The 12,592-nt window shown below is 52.7% G+C and overlaps 2 protein-coding genes across 2 annotated transcripts in view; both read right to left on the reverse strand.

Moving 5' to 3' along the window:
- The window catches only part of LOC116832036 (uncharacterized), a 524,829-nt gene extending 521,681 nt beyond the window's left edge, over positions 1-3,148 (reverse strand). The window contains exon 1 of the mRNA XM_075071995.1: positions 3,095-3,148. The gene's annotated coding sequence lies outside the window, so the exon portion shown is untranslated. The remainder of the gene's footprint in view (positions 1-3,094) is intronic.
- The window catches only part of LOC116827151 (uncharacterized), a 75,488-nt gene that overhangs the window by 41,328 nt on the left and 21,568 nt on the right, over positions 1-12,592 (reverse strand). Inside the window, exon 4 of the mRNA XM_075072077.1 lies at positions 3,095-3,180. Coding sequence (XP_074928178.1) covers positions 3,095-3,180 — 86 coding nt within the window. The remainder of the gene's footprint in view (positions 1-3,094; positions 3,181-12,592) is intronic.

The raw sequence follows: 12,592 nt of genomic DNA on the forward strand, positions 1-12,592 counted from the left end.
TTGACACAGCTAACCGCTCATACAGGTCCTTGAGGTTTAGGACACTAATCCTGTTTCTATGGGAAAGGACAATGGGTGAGTTTTACATATTTCTGGGCATGCCACTCAAAAGGTTTCTTGAAATGTACCCTTTCTCATCTTGTGCTGATGCCAGAAAATGTTGCATTCCCGGACACAGGACAAATGTTTTACACATAGCTAAGAGTCACACCTGGGGTGTTTGTGCTCTCAGCAATTCCGTAGGGAACAAAGTGCGACAAAGAAGAAATGGAAAACTCTAAGTTAGATCTCCGGTTTGACAGCTATCAGTTACAGGTGCTGTGCGGTCCCTCACTGAGCATCGAGCTAGGCCTCATACTCTTGGCACGGTCTTCTGCCCTGAGTTTAGGACTATGGCTGTGAAACTGGAGAGGCAGCAGTTTTACATGAATGGTCACATCTTATTTATGTGATAACTGGGACGAAATTACTGACCCGTTTGCCAATCGGCCACGTTGGCAGGAAGAGGGAACTATCCGATCTCCTGAGACACACCAAGGCCTTTTTGTCTTTCTCTCATTGCTAGTATGAGTTAATGAGCAGTGTCTCTTTGAATATTAGCAGCCTCAAGGTCACTGAGTCAAGTGATTTAGGCCTGCATAGCGCTAGAGTGACTTGCAAAGTAAATCATCCCTTTATAATGATTTTCTGACCCTTAGTTTTGCCCTTGGAACCCGACACCTTGATTACATTGGCTTTAGCTACAAAGTGTTCTCCTTGATATTTTCACTCATTTTGTCAACTTTAGATGCCCACTAATCCCCTTATTTGAATTGGCTCTTGCCCTGATCCCAACTTGAAAGATGTGTGTTGCCCTTACTGTTGCTGTTGTATTTTTACTGCCTCCGATATTTTCCACTCCATGATCTGATGTGAGGTTTTAGCCAAACCAAAGTATACCCAACTCATTTGTTGTCTCTATGCACAGGCTTAAGTACTGCTAATATGCTGTAAAAGAATCTAACTGAAAGATGTCATCTGCACAGAAATGATTTTGATCATATTACTATTTTATAATTCATAGATTTTTAGGCCCGAAGGAAAATCTATAACCATCTGATGTGCCTTGGCGAACGAAATATATCCATGATTCAATGCATTCAGGCTGGTTTTCTGGCTATTGTCTAGATTTTTGATAACCCAATTGATGGAGAGAGACACCATGTGATGTTGAAACGCACCACATCCCTAGTTTAAGGTTATTCTCTTCCGTATTAAATATGTGCGCCTATTTCAGGTTCAGATTCCAGTGGCATGGCTCTTGTTCCCGTTCGGTTAATTAAAAAGCCCGCGGAAGTATCATGCTACCTGCAATGGCTAAGGAGGGTGTGAATGTAGCTGTATCGTGCTGGGACAGGGCTCTGTATTGTATGCACGTTTGCTCAAAACAGTTGGTCCTGCATGGCTCTTAGTGTCAGCGTCATCGACTCAGCCGCAAGGTTATTTTTTGCGACATTGCACTCTCGTGGCCCCCCTCTCGCGTTTATTAAGCGCTTTGCTTAGGCGCACCGGGGGGACAGGCCAGAGGGTCCTGCTGCCTTCCGCTGACCGCCTCCCGGAAGCAGGACAAATGAGGCAGGAGGGCGCAAGGTGGTGTTGTTGTGTTGCTTCAGGACGCCCCCCAGCGCTCCTTGGCGCGATTCCTTCCTGGCCATGGGGCTGCTGGGGCGGCTGAAGCACAGCACACACCTGAACCTCTTCCTACCATTGTCCAGATGCTTCCATGCAGGGGCAGGGGCAGGGCATACGCCTGCCCTTGAACCTTCTCTGCAGGTATCCCTGCGCACCCCAACCACTGTCTGAGCTCCTGCCGTCACCCGTCCTGGACCCCATCTTGCCTGACCCGCCCCTCCCCTCGTGCACCACACCAACCATGCCCTGAACCTGCTGCACCCTCCTGCACCCGAATCCAGCCCTGACCCCCTGCGACTCATCATCTGCACCCACACTATCCTGCTGAGGCCCCTGCCGCTCCCTCTGCCCTAACCCCTACCCTGACCCACCTGCAACCCCGCACCCTCCTGGGTGGAGGAAGGGCAAGTTTGGGGTGGGGATTTTGTGGGAGGGGTTGGATGGGGGCAGGAGGAGAGGCTGGCTCAGGAAGGGGTGAGCAAGGGCTGTGTGTCGGTTGGTGGGGGGGGGGGAGGTGTCAGTAATGTGGCCCTCAGGCCAATGTACTAGTCCTCATGTGGCCCTCATGGTCATTTGAGTTTAAGCCCCCTGCTCTAGGTGCTACCCCAATACAAAATAAATGGTGTGTGTTCTCCCTGGGCTTGCTTTTAAACACTGACCTAGGGTAACTGCGGACAGGACTATAAAGAGATTTTCTATAATACCCGAAAACTGGAAAACAAAATAGTGCCAAACAAAGGTCAAAGAAGCCAAAAACAGGGGTGATCGGTCATGGCCCAGCCGATCTCTCCTCTTCCAAGTTACAGCTGATTTTCAGTCTCACTCCCTTTCATAATTTCATCCCTTTCTTCTCCAGTCCACCCCAGTTACATCAGGGTTAACTAATGCTCAGAGTTTCTGGAGCTTTGTCTATATTAACAGCTTCCAAAAAAAAACAAAACCTGAGAGTGAGAGAGAAAGTGTCTATGTCATTCCCTAAGGTGGGATTTGGCACTTGTGCTCCCAAGTTGTCTGGACATTTGGCAAACCCGATTCCTATCCCCAGATTTAGCTTCTGTCTCCCCAACCCCTCCGGCAGGGAGACGGGGGGTATATTTCCAAGAACTGAGCACCCACAATTGGAGCCGAATTCTCCAAACCGCACAGCTCCCACTGTGAACCCAACGGGCCGAGTCCTGAAAACTGTGCCCGGGAGACTCAGTCCCTGGCCCAGTTCCGGGGTGTTCGCTCTCCCGGAGCTGGCTCGGCTCCTGCAGGCGCTCAGGGGGGTAGAGCCGGGGTCGGGGGGGGAGATCAAGGAGGGCAGCAGCTCTGGGACTCGCAGACCTCCGGTCCCCCGGGAGCAGAGCTGGGGCGAGGGGGGCTTGATACAGAGTCACTTTCCTGCCCGGCCCCAGCCCTTCCCCCGGGTCTCTCCCCTCACCTGCAGGCTCCGGCTCAGGGGCTGGTGTCGGCAGAGCCCGGGGCTGCCCCAGGGCTGGTTCCAGCCCCCGGAGAGAGTCCCCCCGGCTGGGCACAGAGGGGCGCTAGGGAAGGGCTCTCCCCGCACACCCCACGCTGGGGAGCGTCAGCTGTTTGTTACAGACTCGGCAGCGTCTCTGACCCAGGAAGCTCAGCCCCCAATATCCGGAAAAAAGAGGCAGATCAGCTGGTCATGGAGAGACTGGCCGCCCGCCCCCTGGTGGCCACAGCTGATGGACTCCCCCCCACCGCCAAACTGTGCTCCCTCTGGGACAGAAAGAGTGCTGGGGTATTAGCCAGGATCCTTCCCTCCTTCCTAAGCAGAGAAAAATCTCCAGAGAGAGAGCCCCAGAGAAACCTGCCCCTGCTGCCAGCCAGGGCTCTGGGCAGCCACTTGGCTAGGTGCCCACCAGCCCTGGAGCTATTCACCATATTGCCAGTTGCAGATGTTCAAAAATCATGAGTTGGGCTCACCAAAAACCATGAGATTTGGTAACAGTAACAGCTTTGGGGTTCTTTTATTTGCCTGCTGCTTTCTGAGCCTTTAGGGCAGGGGTGGGCAAACTTTTTGGGCCAAGGGCCACATCTGGGTGGGGAAATTGTATGCAGGGGATGTGGTGTGCAGGAAAGGGCTCAGGGCAAAGGATTGGAGCAGAGGAGGTGTGTGGAGTGTATGAGGGGGCTCAGGAAAGGGGGTTGGGGTGCAGAAGAGGTGCAGAGTGCAGGAGGAGGCTCAAGGAAGGAGTGCAGGCTCAGAGCAAGCATTGGGGTGCAGGAGGGGTGCAGGGTGTGGTGGGGGCTCAGGGCATGGGGTTGGGGTGCACAGGGGTGCAGGGTGCAGCCGAGAACTCAGGGCAGGGGGTTGGGGTGTGAGGTGCAGGCACGGAGCTGGGGGGGCAGGATGCAGGAGGGGTTCAAGCTCCAGCCTGGCACCGCTTACCTAAAGCAGCTCCGGGGTGGCAGCAGCGCGCAGTGGGGCCAGGGCAGGCTCCCTACCTGCCCTATTCCCGGCCCTGCGCCACTCCACGAAGCACTTGGGGAGGGCTCTGCATGCGCTGCCCTTGCCACACCTACCCTGAAGCTCCCATTGGTCACAGTTCCCCATTCCTGGCCCATGGGAGCTGCAGGGGGCGGTGCCTGGAGGCAAGGGCAACGCACAGATCCCTCTGCCCTCCCACCCAGCAATTCCGTGGGCCAGATCCAAACCCCTGAGGGGCCAGATTTGGCCCGGGGGTCGTAGTTTGCCCACTCCTACTTTAGGGTGTGCTGGGGTGACATTTTGAAGCTTCCGCCATAGCCAGGAGGGCTAGAAACTTACTTTTTCTTTAAGAGTGAAGGCTGAAATCATCATCACCTGACTCCAGGAGCTGGGGCTTTAAGGAAAACAATTATCATGAGGCTGATGACAAAACCATGAGAGTTGGCAATGCTATATTTATTTTGGGGACCCTCTGAGACAATCCCAAGTCCCCCAGAGTTTCAGTCCCAGCTACAGTCTCCGGAAGTCTCATTAATTTTATTGTTATTATTGGTGTGGGAGCACCTGGAGGCCTCAGTCAGGGCCTCAGTGTGCTCAGAGCCACATACACAAAGAGATGGTATTTGCCCCAAAGAACTTACCCAATCTAACTACAAGACTAGACACAACAGGATAATACAGACAGGTGATGGAGGAGCACAAGGAACAATGACCCCATTCTGATCAGTGTGAGAAGCAGCAGTTCCTAGCCATTGTTAGCACCAGCAGCGATGAGGTAGCTTTTAGCAGGAAGCAGGGAGGTGACGGTGGGGTGGGACAATGGAATAAGTGGGTGAGGAAGGCTTGACCTCTCAATAGCATAGGAGCATGATACATCAGCTAGGGAAGGGCCTTGCAATGAGTGGTTTGTGTGTGTGTGATGTGGCGGAGAAGGGGAGCCAGTCAGAAACTTCCAGAGATGGGTGATGGGGTCACAGGAAAATGATCTTTGCAGCAGCAGCATTCTGGACAGATGTAGGTGGAGTAAGAAGATGGGATTGGTCCCAGCCAGGGAGGAGGATGCTCAGTGACTGAGACATGAGATGAAGGCCTGGATGAGAGGTTTAGCTGTGATGGAAGAGAGCTGGGTTGACCATAGAGAGGTGAAGCAGGAAAAAGACTGAGACACAGCCAGGATGGGGCCACTAGCCATGTCAAAACAACACACACTTTGCTTGCCTGCATGACAGAGATGGTGGTTCACCCCAGTAACAGTGTATAACAGACTGACTTGCCCCTTTAAGGGTTTGCCTGGGCCCAGCCAACCCTGGTTACTAAGGAGGCACAGCTGAGCAGGAATCAACTTATTACTCAATTAAGATCAGCAGGAAGCTGCAGGGAGAGCACATCTCAGGGAGAACAGAACAGAACAGAACAGAGCAGAGCAGAGTAGAGTGAAGAGGCAGTTGGGGTGAATCTCCTCCAGCAGGGAAACCTGGGACTTCAGGTAGGAAAGATCTGAGCATGAACTGACAGAAGGGTAAATAGAGGGACTTGAGAATGTTATTTTGCCAGTTTGTTATTTTAATAAAACCAGAACTTGAGATGGGCTATGAATGGACAACAGCCTGTGTGAATCATTGAAGAAGCTCCTTGAAGGGGGAGACTGAGGCAAGGGGTTGCTTTCAGGGCTGCCCTGAGGCTATGAGTGAGTGTATGGCAGTAAGCCCCCACTGACACTGGGAAAAGGACTCCATTTTGGGGAGAGAGTTGGTGAACGCAGCCACAGCTATCCCCTGTTTGACAGAGCACTGTGCTGGAGGATGCAATATGATGAGTGGCACTGGAAGACAGTCAGATTTTAGGGGAACCTAATCTAGGATGACACTCAGCTGGCTTTGCCAGCTGGTGACCTGGGCTGCTGCTGGACAAAGCTTACCTAAGGTGCAGAAAAGTTCCCTCCATCCTGCATACAGCAGGGACAGACCTTGCCCCAGTGGTGACAGTGGAGATAACTTTTCTGTCTGTGTGAATACTGCCAGGAGACATATGCAGTGTAGTTGTAGCCATGTGGGACCCAGGATATTAGAGGTAAGGAGGGTGAGGTAATATCTGTTATTGGCCCAACTTCTGTTGGTGCAAGAGACAAGCCTCCAAGCTACACAGAGCTCTTCCTCAGGTCCTGAGGAAAAGCTCTGTGTATGCTCGAAAGCTTGTTTCTCTCCCCAACAAAAGTTGGGCTAATAACAGATATTACCTCCCTGTGTCTCTCTACTGCTAGGACAGACATTCTCTCAAATGGTGACAGCAGGAATATAACATGGCTGATGCTGGTAGAATTTTTTAAAACAAAAACACTTAGTCCATCAAGGGCTTTTTAAAAATACCCAGTTAGGTATTTCCAGCAGTTTCTAAAAGTTTTTCTGTAGTAGTTTTCAATAGAGAAATTAGCCTTTTGGTTTTGAACAATGAATGAACTCTCCTGTTCCTGGCCAAGGGTTGCTGCCCCACTGCCAGCATCGCCTGGTGCCCTGGGCAACACACACCATCTCTCTGATTGGGCTCCCCTGCAAAGCCAGGTGTGCGTCAGGGATGCAGGGAGCCCCAGGAACCTGCCAGATCTCTATGTAGTGATGGCACTCATTCAGCAACCCGGGGCAGGGCTGGGGTCAGTCTCCACTGCAGTGAGGGAGACTTACATCCAGCACTAGCAGCCTGGTTCACAGTGAGCTGAAGGGCCTGTTGCAGAGTCCTAGTGCAGCATCAGATTGCATGGCCCCTGGAAGGTAGCTGGTCTGGCCCCAGAGGATGGATGGCTACAATGGGGAGCTGGCCTGGTTCATGGAGATTCAGGCCAAGCCCAGGAGGGTGCCATTTCAGGCATTGCTTCCCCTAACTGTGAATCTGGGGGGGGTTAGTTATTTGGCTTTTGAGTCTTTATGGGGAATCCACATACCTCCAAGTGTGTGTAAGCATCTCAGTGTCAGAGTTCAACCTGCAATGCACATGCTGGCTGCTTGGAGGGGCTCCCTCCTAACCCTTGGGGTGGGGACTCTGCAATTTTACCCTTCTCCACCACCTCCTCCATTGTCACTGCCCTGGCTCCCTCTGTACACACAACCCTGCACAGCACTGTGGGAACTCCAGGAGATTCCCCCTCCCACCAGGGCACTGCCCTAGGAGTCATTGGGCTAAATTTGGTTCCATATTCTGAGGCCTCATCTACATGATAAAGTTAGGTCACCATAAATTGCCCTGCATAGGCCTCTGTGTACATGTCTACACTCAAATTTGCCTCCATCTGACATAAGTGCCCCATTATAGCAACACGCTCAAATCTCCCCCCCCCCCGCATGCCAAATGGCATCACGCTGTTGGTGTCACTAGGCATAAATCTAGGCCTCAGTGAACCAAAGCTCCTCCATGTTGAACTCTACTTGATCTAGAAAGCTAGCAGCTGTGAAATTAAATGTGTAACAGTAAGTTATCAGTTGCAGCACAGCTAAAACCGGTCTAAAGCAGTAGCGATAAGACCTGTGCACCTTTAGCAGAAGGACAAGATAACTTGCAGAAGGAAAACTTACTAACGAGCTGCCGCGGCCAAGATTACTTAATACACCTGCACTTAAGTAACTGCTACAGGGGGAAGGGGGGGGTGGAGAAAGAGGGGAAAAAACTTATAAAAAGAGAAAAGCTGCTTGTGTAGGGGTGCATGATTTGAGGCGTTCATCTCCTTGCACCGCTTTGAGATCTCAAATACTCTTTGCTTGCTTTTCCACCCTGGTGTGTGTTCATTGGCACTTCGCACTCTGGGCAACAAACCACTGTTGCTTGCCTCAGGCACCCTCTGTGGCGGCAATAAAGCCTTAGTTGACCTGCTGAAGTTCACACAGTGCATGGGTAGACATTGTGTTTGAGAGGCTTAAACCTCCTGAGACCCACAAGCCCCATCTCCATGAAGTTAACCAACCAGGCAGGCTCAGCTCCCTGACTCTGCTGACCTTGCTGACTTAGGCAGGTGTGGTGTTCACACCCCATTGAGTTGAATGGGGAAGTCATAGCTCTGGCTGCAGAGCTCACTGCCCACTGGGAACCCCCAAAAAGCAGCTAGCTAGCCTGGGTGCCTGGGACCTGGACAGCCTGGGCTGGGGCAGAGAGAAGTCACCATGTGTGACCCAGGGACCCCTTGGTGACAACTGACAGCACTGGGGGGTGGGGGTGCACAGGGATTACAGGGAGCCCTGGGTTGAATATACATAGTTCACTGAAAGCCATACCCACTAGACAACATAATCACTGTGAGATGTATGTACAGCTAATACGTAAGGCGTCACAGCTCTAGACTGACAATTATGCTTTTGAGGTCTTGGTGTTAAGGCAGGTCACTGGGAGGTGACTGACCTCGAGCATGCTTCGAGGCAGGAGGTAACATATGCCTGTCTCCCTGTCTGGCCACTGGGGTGTTGTGTGCTGTGTGCCTCACACTGTAGCCTGTTTGCATACTGAACTGGGTGTGGAAAAACAGGCTACAAAAGGGGAACCTACAAGCTGAGACAAACAGCAGGGGGTGCCCTGTTCATGACTGAAGCCAAATGATGGGATTGGAGGGTAAGAAACACCCTGAATCCTTCACAACATGTTTGTCATATGAAAGGTAGCTCACAGCCAGCTTGGCTGTAAAATGACTGTGGGTGAGCAATAGTCTAAACAACAGGGGAGGAGCTTGTTAAGCCAGTCTGGTCTCTAGAATCCCCTTGTGATTCCATCTGATACAGAACCATTTGTTTCCAGTATTTCAATTTGCTATTCCTGGAATCTCTGTGCCTTGTTAGTTCTGGGGAGAGTGAAATCAAGTGTGAGTGCAGGGGGCTGCATGGAACCGGTCAGCTGGAGTGCGCTGTTCCTCTGGAAGCAACAACTTCATGAGTATTGTGAGTGTGGCTGGTCCCTGCAGGAAGCAGCTCATAGGGATGAAGGGTAGCGTGCTCCTATCTAGAGGCACTGACTTTCTAGTGTGCCAGGGGGTGCTCTACCCCTGCTCTGCCCCAGACCCCAAATCCACTCCATCCCTTCCCCCAAAGTCCCACCCACCTCTTCCTGCCCATGCTTCACCCCCACCCGCCTCTTCCTGCCTTGTTCTTCCCCCTCCCACAAGCATGCCCTAAACTCGCTCCTCCCCCTCCCCCAGTGCCTCCTGTACATGGCTAAACAGCTGATCCATGGTGTGGGCGGGGGTGCTTGGAGGGAGGGGGAGGAGCTGATCAGCGGGAGCAGGACCACCAGTGGGCGGGAGGAGCTGATCAGGGGGTCTGCCAGTAGGTACTCAGCACCCACTATTTTTTTCCCAGGTGCTCCAGCCCTGGAGCACGCATGGAGTCAGCACCTATGTTCCTCTCGCTCACCCATAGAGTAACAACAGATTGTGTTGTCCATGGACAGTGAGATCGGGTAGCTGATCCTGGCAGGCCCAGGCCAGGCTCCCTCATGCACAGGGTAGGCAATAGGGAGGTGCCTCCCAGCCTTGGGTATCTTGATCACATCAGGCCAGGAGCCTGAGTGACATGGCAGGCAACAGCATCCCAGGATGAGCCTGCACCTGGCCAGGACTTCCCAGTGCACTGAACCCAGGTGCAGGGAGGTGGCTGCTGCAGAGATTCCCCAGCCTCCAGTGGCAGGATAGAGCTGTAAGCTGTGCAGGGAGGGAAGGTGGAAAGCAGCAGAATGAACCTAGGGCCCTTTGGTCCCTCAGTGGGACACTGAGGAGGGAGGGGTAAGGGTGGGCATAACTTGGGGAGGGATGCTCCAAGAGGGGGCTACCTGGGGATTGCCCCCTTCTAGACCCTGCACTTGTGATTTCATGTTCTAGTTACAAAGTGCTGACCAGGGGCCACAATCAGCCCTGCAGTGAGGCAGCCACCTGGGGTCTCCATGCAGTTGCACCAGACAGCAATGGAAACCCTTCTACAGGGCTAGGGGTGAACCTGGGTATGCATCAGCAGGGTGTGCAGCAGTGGGGGCTGCAGGGATACCTGCTGAGGCTCTGGGAAGGGGCAGGGTTTGGGCCCCAGGGCATCTCTCGGCAGGGGAGTTAAGGTGCCATGAGGGTCGCTACACCACTGGGCAATAGCTGTGGAGGGGGATAAAATAGAGATGCTTTAAGGGGGGATGGGTGGAACCCGCCCCTTTCCTGCTAAGCTTGTTCCAGCCCAGACAGTGCCAGACTCTCCCCCGGCTACCTGGTTGGGGGCAAGGGAGGGGCAGCAGCAGGGCCGGCTCCAGGCACCAGCGCAGCAAGCAGGTGCTTGTGATGGCCAATGGAAAGGGGCGGCACGTCCAGTTCTTCAGCGGTGGGTCCCTCGGTCCCTCTCGGAGAGAAGGACCGGCTGCCGAATTGCCACCGAAGAATGAAGTGGTAGCAGTAGAGCTGCCGCTGATCATGCCCTCCCTGCCGCTTGGGGCGGCAAAAAGACTGGAGCCAGCCCTGGGCAGCAGCCTTGCTCAGTGCTGCAACACATTAATGCCTCCCAGAGGAGAGGGCGGAGTGTCAGGCACAGAGTTCTCGCCCTTGCTAGTGCCTCAAATAACTGGGGAGGGTGAGAAACACTCCCCCTCCCCTTTAGGAGGGAGGGATATTTTGTGTCTGTCTCTGTTCCTCTTTGCACAACAGCGACAGGAAGGAACTGGGGATCCTGCCCAGTTCTTGTGGGCTCCACAGGGATGGCCAAGGGACTGTGAGATCAGTGTGTGTGTCACAGGGACAGGTCTGGCTGTGGAGTTAGTGAGGGAAGTGGGAATGAAAAACAGAGTGTTCACAGAGAGAGGCAGTGTGGCCTAGTGGCTAGAGCACTGGACTGCAACTCAGGAAACCTGGGTTCTATCGCCACCTCGCCTGCTGGGTGACCTTGGGCAAGTCATGTCTGCACTCCATGCCTCAGTTTCCCCATCTGTACAATTGGGATAATGATATGGCCCTCCTGTGTAAAGTGCTTTCAGCTCTGGGGGTTGAAAAGTGGCAAGACGGGAGGGAATAGTATTTCCCTCTCAGTCACTGTTCTCCCTAGCCTTGCCTTCTCCACCCCACTCATTCAGCATTCAGCCAGCTCAATCCTTCCTAGCTTAGAAACCACGCCCACTGTGCACATCTCTCTCCTCTAGGCAGAGAACTAACCCTTTTCTTACCTACCCATGGAGTTAAGAACTCTGCAGTATTCATCACTTTGACAGGTTTCCACCCTTGCTTTTTTAGTTTATGTCCCATCCCTGGTCTCATACTTGCACGCATACGTATTTGGCATAGTCAGCAATTTTGAAAAAGAAAATATTTTTCCCTGGGGAACCTTAGGGCAGTTTGTGTGTGTCTTGTTGTACATGTTAAGTTTAGAAGAAAATAGATTTTTAAACACTTGTAAAGCAAAATAATTTTATAGGCATTTTTAAATCATTTGCAAAATAAAGCTAACTATCACAAAGCGATAAAGACAGACAAATAGAAAAAGAGTGTTAAATTACAAAAAGAGACTAAAGAGTTAAGTCACAAATGTGTTAGGTCTTCTTAGAGAAAAAACTGCATTTTTTTGGAATAAAGGCATTAAATAGTTTTTTGGGGGGAAAAAAGGTTATGTATTTAGGTTATTTAGAAAGTCTAAAAAATATATTATAAATAAAGAATAGAACATTAAAAAAAAAAAAGACAAAGTGAGAGGCTTGTAGAAAAGCCAGTTCTGTAACAGAAAGAGAAAAAACAAATGGCGCAACAAAGCCCGTGTCACGGACCACATGGTAGAGAGAAGAGTATATGGACGCACAGGCAGCGAGTTATATGGCCCGTGGTGCCCATGCGCCACCAACATTCCTGAAGGTGGGCCAGCTCCACCAGTGTTTGGGCCCCAGGCCCCGTGCTTTGGGGGTTCCTGCACCATGGCTCAGCAACACAGGGGCCAGCTCCCCTCAGTTCCCGCAGCCCCGGCACGCTGCGGAGACGCCAAGCGCTGGTCCAGCACACAGCCCATTGGCCGGGAACCCCAGCCAATGGGCGCTGCCAGGGGCAGTGCCAGAGCTTCCTGGCCGCGCCTCCACAGCAGGGTGGGGGAGGGAGTCACAGGCAGCAGCTCTCGGTCCTGGGCAGAGAGTGAGCAGCCGGAGTCTGTCCCTGTCAGACACACAGACACAGCCGGTGAGGCAGGGGTTGTGGGGACAGACAGACACAGCTAGTGAGGGAGGCGGTTGTGGGGACAGACAGACACAGCCAGGGGGTTGTGGGGACAGACAGACAGAGACACACACACAGAGACACAGCCAGTGAGGAAGAGGGTTGTGGGGACGGACACACAGACACAGCCGGTGAGCTGGGGGGTTGTGGGGACAGACAGACACAAGGACACAGCCGGGGGGTTGTGGACAGGGCTGGCTCTAGGCACCAGCTGACCAAGCACAAGCTTGCGGCGGCACTTTGGGGCGGGGCAGCGCTCAGGGTTTTGTTTTCTTTGGGTTTTTTTTGTTCGG

The sequence above is a fragment of the Chelonoidis abingdonii genome, chromosome 13 (genome assembly GCF_003597395.2).
Source record: "Chelonoidis abingdonii isolate Lonesome George chromosome 13, CheloAbing_2.0, whole genome shotgun sequence".
Lineage (NCBI taxonomy): Eukaryota > Metazoa > Chordata > Testudines > Testudinidae > Chelonoidis > Chelonoidis abingdonii.